At 56.9% G+C, this 8,970-nt stretch overlaps 1 protein-coding gene across 3 annotated transcripts in view; it reads right to left on the reverse strand.

Annotated features, from left to right (window-relative positions):
• Positions 1-810: 810 nt before the first annotated feature.
• Positions 811-8,970, reverse strand: part of KCNS1 (potassium voltage-gated channel modifier subfamily S member 1) — a 13,309-nt gene continuing 5,149 nt past the window's right edge. For all 3 annotated transcript variants that reach the window (XM_027646303.1, XM_027646304.1, XM_027646305.1), the window contains 2 exons: positions 7,768-8,760; positions 811-3,271 (listed from right to left, as the gene is read on the reverse strand). In XM_027646303.1, coding sequence (XP_027502104.1) covers positions 2,813-3,271; positions 7,768-8,733 — 1,425 coding nt within the window. In that variant the 5' untranslated portion in view covers positions 8,734-8,760 and the 3' untranslated portion in view covers positions 811-2,812. The remainder of the gene's footprint in view (positions 3,272-7,767; positions 8,761-8,970) is intronic.

An 8,970-nucleotide genomic window follows, 5' to 3' on the forward strand; every position in this document is an offset into this window, starting at 1 on the left:
CCAGCTCTGCTAGATCTGCCTGCACAGCAGTGGGAGGATTTTCCTAGTGCAGTTACTCAGAGCCATACAAATCCTAATGTCTTCAACAGAGTGCAGGAGGCTAAAAAAAGAAAACATCTCTCGTGGCTTTCCCAAACCTGAGCTTGGAGCTCTTCTGCAACAGCCCCCTCTGAGAGCTGCTGCCCCAGGGGGGATGTCCTGCCTTGCTTACAGCCCTCAAGGCAGGGGAGCTTTTCCCTTGGAAAGATCAGCAGCTTGTAGATTTTTATTTTTTTAATGGAAAAGCTCTCAAAGGAATAGAGATTAAATTCTATTTTTACCCCTGGCTCCTGTCACACCCAGCAGAGGAATGCACCTGACACAGGAAGAGCAGTGGTAAGTCCTGCCCTCCCCAGCCAGCCCTTGCAGAGCAACAGCCTAGAGATGCCCTGCTCATTTCAGAGCATCTGAGGCCACACCCAGCATCAGGATTCTCTCCCTCCCAGCTGTGATGCCTGGCTCCCTGTGTGGCTTTTCCCAGAGCCCACCAGCTCCAACCCATTCCCTTGCACCCCAGGAATGCCCCATTCCTTGAGCCTCAAGGAGGTGGGTTATCCAAACTGCTCCAGACAGGATGACACCAGTGGTCCAAGCACGAGGACAAGCTGTCACTCACCACCCAGAGCAGGGATGAGGTGGAATCTCCGCTGTGCTCCGAGGTGGTGCTGGAGCAGCTCCTGCTCACCCCAGACTGCTGATCCAGCCCCAGCTCAGCCCATGGGCTGCATGAGCATGGGCATGTGCAGCTGCCACAAAACAGAAACCAGCATCCACAGCAGGTCACTGAGGTCTTTAATAAAATATACAGTATGCATCCCATGCATAGATATAAAATTAATTTACATGCTCCTAATTATTTGCATAATGCTTTTTCATTAATAGATGTAATTTACTCTTCACATTTTAATACATTTTGCTACTGGAATATTTATGGTGAGAAGGGGAAACTCCTTCCTTTATTCAAGTAACAGTGCAGCGGGAGCTGGTCAGAGCGGACGGAGCCACTCCCCAGCCCCAGCTCAGAGCAGGACTGAGCGCAGAGCAGACCACAAACCATCGATACTGGAAGACTTGATGATGCCAGAAGCGTGAACACCCTCCAATCCCACACCACAGGTCCTTGGGGACCCTCCCCGAGTCCCACTGGGGTTCAGAAAGCCTGGACCTGCACTGGTGTTGATTTAGCTTTCCTTGCCCGTGATCAGCAGATCCAGCACCGGCAGCTGTGGCTGTGCCAACACCCAGCCAGGACAGCCAGCAGCAAACCCCATGATGCAGGTACCTGGGGTCATCCTGCAGCCACCAACGTGGTTTTGAGCTGATTTGGGGATTGCAGGATGCACATTTCCCCTGCTCAGAACAGGCATTGCTGGGTGTGTTCCTCTGTGCACAACAGAGCTGCACAGTTTCCAAACAGAGAACCATGGGGGCAAGGAAAAACTCCACAGGGAATTAATGCTGTGCTGGGAGCAGCCCCGAATGTGCTCAGGTGGGCTGGGGGTCCAGGCAGGAGGGCAGTCTGGTGCTCTAGGCAGACCTCCCTGCCTGGCTGTGAGGTGCTTGGTCACCAAGGAGCAGTGCAAGGTCTCCTCTGTCCCACGGACATGGGGGTGCCCCCTCCGGGCAGAGGAAAGGTGAGTGCATCATCCCCCGGGGAGCTGAGCTCCCTGGGGGACAGCGAGGACACCCAGGGCAGTGTGGCCCCCCACTCCTTACAGCCCTCCTGCCCCTGCCTGGCCCTGAGGCAAGGAGGGAAGAGGCAGAATGAAGCCAGGCTGGGGGCTGTGGTGAGGGGGAACAGGCTGTGTGCCAAACCCGGCTGGCTTTGGTTGTGTCTTCTACCCCACCATGGCCTGCTGCAGCCCCTGGGCTCCCGTGGCATAGGAGCACCGTGGAGGGAAGGGATTGTGGGGAGAGCCCCACTGGAGATGGCTCCTCAGTTCCCCAAGCTTGATCCCCTTTGGCTGCTCAGAGGACAACATTCCTTTGGCTGGTCATCCCTGGCTGGTGCCCCCCTGCATGGGCAGTGCTCCTGGCTTTGCCATGCCCCAGCCCCAGATCCCTGGGGATCCCAGCAGTGGCAGTACAGGCAAGCAGATAAACCCCAGTTGGAAGGAAGGTGAGGTCCAGTCGACCCCACTGCAGGGACTGAGGACAGTGGGGCTCACCCTGAGCTGACACCACCTCTCCCCTTATACAGACTCACTTCCAGCCCCCTTTCCTTTATGGCTGGGGGGCCAGTTGAGCCTTTTGAGGCTGTTTCCAGCAGGGGGTAGGACAAGGCTGGGGCTGGAGTTGATGCTGACCTGGCAGAGGACCTGCAAGGGCAGCCAGCTTGGTCAGGGGCTGCCTTACCCTCGAGCTATTTAGCCTCACCCTGGACAACACACAACCTCCTGGCAGAGGGAAATTCCCCTCTACCCAGCTGGGGCAGTGCCTGGTAAGGGGTCACCTGTATTTCTTTTTTCTCCCTTCCCCCTTTTGGCGGGAGTATGTCCAGCACCACAGCCTCCATTTGCAGCCAGGGGGGAGCAGGGTGAAGGCTAAAACACATCCAGGCAGACCCAGTCGCCGCATCCCGGGGGCTGGAGGCAGCCAGCACCCACTGGGCATCTCCTCCAACCCCTGCTGTCCTTGGCAGGGCCGGGGCGATGCCAGCCGTGGTGCAGGACAGGGAGAGCCCGGCTCCTCTGCCGTGTCCCGGTGCAGCGGCCGTGCCGTGCTCGCCGTGAGCAAGCAGGTCCCGCGGGCCCCAGCGCCACGGAGCGGTGGCTCAGGGGCTGGGGTGGGTGCCAGGGGTCAGACCACGGCGGTCGGGGCTGCCTCTGTCCAGGGAGGTCTCACTCAGGGCCTCCGAGTCCTCTCGGTCGCGGCTGGAGATGCTCTCCACCTCCTCGTGGTCCTTCTTCCCGCTGTTCCTCACGGCCGCCTCCAGCGCCTTCTGCTTGCGGTAGAAGTGGGAGAACTTGTTGAAGATGATGGTGATGGGCAGTGCCACGACCAGGATGCCCCCCAGGATGCACCCCGAGGCAGCCAACTTCCCCGCCACCGTGACGGGCACCACGTCGCCGTAGCCCACGGTGGTCATGCTGACCGTGCCCCACCACCAGCACGCTGGGATGGTGTCAAAGCCAACGTCTTCCTCCTTCTCGGCAGTGTAGGCCACTCCAGAGAAGACAGAGACCCCCACGGCCAGGTAGAGCAGCAGGATCCCCACCTCCCGGTAGCTGTGCTGGAAGGCAAAGCAGAGCAGTGGTCGGTGGGAGCCACCACACGCATCACCAGCCAGGACACTGGGATGCCACAGTGCAAATACAGCCCTGCACACCTCTGCGTGGATCTCAGTGCCCCTGTCCACCTCTGCCCTCCCGCTGTAGGGACGGGCTGGGACACGTTGGGAGATGTGTGGGTGACCCACACCTGGAGTGGGTGGTGCAGTCAGGAATCACTCCTGGCACCCACAGCCACCTCTCTGCACTCCACCAGCCTGCGAGTGCCAGGAGGGAAGGCTGTGCTCTCCAGCCAGGGATACCCAGCACAGGCTGCTGCCCTGCCTCCAGCACTCACTCCAACTTAATCTCAGCTAACAATATTTATCACATTTCCTTTTATCTTGGCAGGTCCCCAGAAACCACCTAATAGGCAGCCGCTAAGAGAAGCAATTTGTACCTTCCCGAGTCGCTGGCAGTGCTCACAGGGAAGATGTGGCCTCTGCTGAGGCTCAGCTCAGCTCTCCCTGGGGACCCACAGCCAGAGCCCCAGGGCCCTGGTCCCTTCTATATCCCACCACCACTGGCAGTCTCAGCATCCATGGAACCCTTCGCTACACACGTGAGGGGCAGTTTTCTTGCAGAAACTGTTGTTTCTGAGACAATTACATTGCTTTCAGATTTTGTTGCTCTTCCATGGGAGACTCCAAGTGAACCTCAGAGCTGACATGGATCCAAGCAGCCCTGGTCATCTGGTCAGTGCAGGGACCCATCCAGTGTCAGCGTGGGCTGGTCTTAGCACCCAGCCAACAGGGTGTTCCAATCCCCAGCTTGATGAGCCCCAGCCCAAGGGGTCTGGAAGCCCTGGTGGGAACAGAACCAAGCTCTCAGGTGGGTGTGCAGGACCTGAGGGGGACAGACTGACAGCAGAGGTGTGCAATGCTCCTTGAAGAAGCCATCATTCCTCTGGTTTCAAACTAAAACCTTTGTGCCACAATCTTTCTTTGGATATTCTTAATATCTGAGCAAAATATAAACCTGTGCCAGAAGCCCAGGGGGAAAAGGCAGTGGGCAGTTGCAGGCAGCAAGTCATGCCGGGAAGGGAACTTCCAGGAGACAGGCTACCAGCACCATCCTCCCAGCATGGTTTGTCCAAGCACTTTTTGACTGTCACAAGTGAATTTCTTGGATGTTTCTGCCTACTGATCTGCCAGCTTGCTCTTCATCGTTTCGGGAAAAGAAAGCAGAGCTTTGATCGTGGGGATTTTTTCCCAGTCTCCTAACAGGCAGAGAATGCTTTATTGGAGACCACATAATGACTAAGGGAAACAATGTGAGCAAAGCAAACAGCACAGATGTGGGAAACGGCTTCTGTGGTCAAGACAAGACCTAAGGGAGGCGGATTCATGTCAGGGACTGAGGAGACTTTGTTTAGACTGCTGGCAAAAGCTGCTCAGTTAATGCCAGTAATACCGTGGGGAAATAACCACCACCTCCTCCTCTTCCTCCTCCTCCCTTACCTGATACGGGGCAAATGCCCTAGAGCAGCTCCAAGGGAGCCTCTCGAGGAGGACAAACAGCTCAGAGGCACTGAGTTGCAAGGATGTATCACCTGGCCATGAAAGACCTGCTCCTGGCTGGAGCTTAACAGCAGGTCTGCATGTCCCAGCTGGGCAGCAGCAGCACTGAATAACCTCATACATTTTTAAAGAGTATTGGTTCTAGCCCTAGGATGTGTTGGAGGGGGAAGGCAAAGGGGAAGTCAGGCAGCTCAATAGCTCCTGCTGCTTCAATTTACAAGCAGGGTCAGGGCTCACAGCAAAAAGGAGGCTCCAGGAATCTCCCAGCTGGCACTGGCTGCCACCTATTTGCAGCCATTTATCTGCAAAACTTATGGTTTGCTCACTGATTGAGGGGGAAGGCAGCTGCAGCTGGGGTTCGGGTGGGGTGCAGGTTTAGCCATGGTTCAGGTGGGATCCAGGCTTAGCAAGTAGCCAGCCCTGGCGAGGCGATGCTCAGTAATACAAGGCTCCAGCAAAAAGCTCCCCCAGCAGGAGTCTCTCCAGGGTCCTGCTGAAGGCATGTCTTTCCTCCAGTACAGCACAAGACAACTGGAATGGAAGACCCCAGCCTGAGCCTGGCCAGAGATACCAGTGTGGAGACTGAGCAGAGATGGCCCATGGTAGCAGCAGCAGGGTGATGCATCTGCTGTCCAGGGTCATGCAGCTCCAGCTCTTCCAACCTGCTTGTGTATTTAGGCCCCTGAGGGGACAGACAGCAACTCCTGTAGGTCCCTGCTGGTGCTGTAATTGCCCAGGGCCCAACACCTATTGATGGCCAGTGGGAGACAGACTCCAAACCCACACCCACGGAGCTGCAATAGTTTTAATGGACGTCCTGCATGGCAGGGAGGGAGAACAGAGACACGTAGGAAGCCTCTCTTCAAATTAAACAGACCCTGGATCAGGCCTCAAGCAATCTGAGGATGGTTCAGGGCTCATGATGCACAAATGGCAGAATTCCCTCTGCTAGCACTTTCGTGGCAGGGGAACAATCGCTTGGCTTGCCAGAGCCATCGCTCCCACTTCCTGCCTGTTAACAGCCTTCACCGCTCCGCTCCCGATTCCTGCTCTTGCAATAGGAAGTAAATTATGATTAACAAGACGTTGTAATTTATGTGCCCAGTAAATCACAACGCCAAGCTGCTGCGTCAGATCTGTGTCTCCGCTCATCCCCATTTACAGCTGGCTCCGGAGTCCCCGGGAAGCGGCGCTTTCCAGCGCGTCACTGGTGAATCAGCCGCCCGGCAGCAGCCGGAGCCGGGACGCTGCCGACTCCCCGGATCTCATCTGCTGCTTAATAATATGGAGATGAGCCCCTGAGTCCCTGCTGTGCTGCAGCGTGGTGTTCACGCTCGGACGGAGCACGGACATGTGCAGGTTTGTGCAGATTTCAGCGGCGGTTTGACACGGGTCTGTCACTTGTCAGTGCTCTTGCAAGGTGAGTGTTCTGGAGTTAGTACCACACAGGACTTCAGGCACCTTCATTTCAAAGAACTCTCCCTGAACCCTGTTTTGATGGTTTTGAGGATGCCAGGAATATTTTGATGCTCTGTGGGCTCTGCAGGATTAGTGCTGGGCTGAGCTGATCCTGCTTCACAGCAGAAGCTGGCAGAAGACCTTTTCTGCTGCCCATCCTCAACACCAGTCGCACTCGAGGTTTGTTTTTCTCCATGGCTCAGCCACAGGAATGGGACCAACCCCGGCAGCCGAGTCCTGCTGATGCCAGGACACCCCATGCTGGCTCTGTCACTGCTGCAGCAGTGAAAGCAAGGTGTCCCCAGCCACTCATCCCTGTGATGGCCCTGCAGAGGCAGCAGCACCAGGAGCTGCAGCTCTGTCCCATGCCAGGCAGTGGGAGGAGAGCGTCCCTTTGGTTGAATTTCAGGCTCTGTTAGGAGCAGAACCACGTGGAGGCTGGTCTGTGCCACCCTGCTGAGCTACACTGATGGAGGTCTGGCTGCAGCACCAGGATGGTGACGATTTCATGACAGATTTCAAGCTGCCTTTGGTCTGTCTAAAGAGGCTGGGGGTGCTGTGGAGGGGGTCTGGAGAAACACAGCCTTGGGGCATGTTATGGAGGATGTGCACCCTCTCACCAAACCTGCAGGGGTGCCACCTCCCAGCATGCCTGAGTCCTGGTCCTTCACTATGTCACCATCTCCTCATCCAGCCCTTCCTTCCAAGGACAGTGTGGTCCTGGGACCAGCTTTCCCCAGCCCTACAGACAGAGTTTTCCATCACACTGAGGGGCAGCTGATGGTAGCCCAGGCTCTGCTGAGGGCTCTGTGCTGAGGGCACAGACTTTGCCTGGGGCTGGTTGTCCTGGGCCCTGCAGCTCACCCTTTGCTTTCCTATTGCTGCTTTGTGCCACACATGGTTACCCATGAGCCAGTCCCAACCTCACTGTATCTGGGAGCATCCAAGTGTCAGCTCACCTGGACCAGGATCTCTCTGTCTCCCTAGATGGGCAGACACCAAAGGTCAGCTGGCAGCCTGCTCTTAGGAGGTTCCTCCTTCTCCCAGACTAGGGACAGGAGCAGCTCTGACCCACAGCCACTGGTGCTGGCAGATCCAGCAGCTGCTGCCTGGCCTGGTGCCTGCTCAGCAGGTCGTTTACAGCCCAACTAGGCACAGACTCGCTTCTGGTGGGACATCCCCGTCCACCCACACATGGCTGAGTCCATTCCAGTGCTGTGCAATGAGGCCTTCACGCCACGGTGGGATGGCTGAGTCCCTGGAAGCACATTTCTGCATGGAGCAAAACAGGGTGGATGGGTGTTCGTGCTGAGTGTGTGTGAGGAGAGGTCTCATGCAGTGCTCCTCACACTTGTTTGCTTTAGCAGACACACCAACAGCCCAGCCCAACCCCCCCAAGGACGCTTGCCAGGTACCACCCAGAGGTCTCCTTCTTACCCAGAGACTAAAGGAGTAGATAAGGAGATAGAGAGCCAGTTTACCTTCAAGGTGGCCCCCAGTGACCTCAGTCCAGTGGAGTGCCGAGCCAGCTTCAGCACTCGGAATATCCTCATGAGACGGAAGACCTGCACGACCTTGCCCAGGTTGCCCAGCTCTGAGTCACTGCCCATGGTCACGTCCACCAGAAGGGTGAAGTAGAAGGGCAGCACCGAGACAATGTCAATCAGGTTCAGTGGGTGCTTGAAGAACTTCCTGGGGTTGGGGGAGAGCAGGAGGCGGGAAGACACTTCGAAGGTGAACCAGGAGATGCAGAAATACTCCAGCTTGTGCAGGATGGGCTCATCGAGCACATTGCCGTTCTCATCCACCTCCTGGTACTCGGGCATGCTGTGGATGCACATGGTGGCTATGGAAACCAGCACCACGCTGATGGACACGAAGCTGAAGAGTTTGCTGGGGATGGAGTAGCCGGGGTTCTCCATGGTGAGCCAGAGCCGCTTGCGCGCGTTGCCGCAGCGCAGGGTGCTGTACCGCAGCAGGTCGTGGTTGATGTCAGAGATCTCATCGGGGGACGTGTCCACGCTGCTGACCTCGCTCTCCTCATCCCAGTTGTGGTGCCGGCTCTCCAGCTTGCGCTCGTGGTAGCGGTAGCTGCAGCAGGAGTCCAGGAAGAACTCGTTGATGCCCCAGTACTCGATCTCCTGGCAGAAGGAGAAGACGCACAGCTCCTCCATGACGTGCAGCTTCCCCGTCTGGTAGAAGTGGAGGACGTAGAGGAAGAAGCCGGGGTTTCTGTCGAAGTAGAACTCCCTGGCGCTCACGTCGTAGTCATCGCAGAGCTGCAGGATGGACTCCTCCGAGTCGCAGGACAGCAGGCGCCCCAGGCGCGTGTCGGGGAACTTGGAGAGGGCGCTGGAGCTGAGCCGCCTCCTCAGACCCCCCACGTTGATGTTGATAACGTCCTCCTCAAAACTGGGACCCCAGTAATTTAAGGTCTTGTTGACCATGATCAGCAGAGCAGGAGCTGGTTCCACCTGTGGAGGAGACAGCAGGGCTGGAGGGGACGCAGGGCTCCCCCCGGTCTGGGTGAGGCGGGGCCAGAAGCACCCTGGGGAGTGAGGAGGGATGTCTGAATTTTGAAACGTGAGGACCGAGGGGAAGAGAGGGGAGGGGAGAGAAACAGCTTTAGGCAGTTGTTATTCTGTGGTATGGAAGCTAAAAAAAAAAAAAAAAAAAAAAAAAAA

Source organism: Corapipo altera, unplaced genomic scaffold (genome assembly GCF_003945725.1).
Source record: "Corapipo altera isolate COAL_440 unplaced genomic scaffold, ASM394572v1 64, whole genome shotgun sequence".
NCBI lineage: Eukaryota > Metazoa > Chordata > Aves > Passeriformes > Pipridae > Corapipo > Corapipo altera.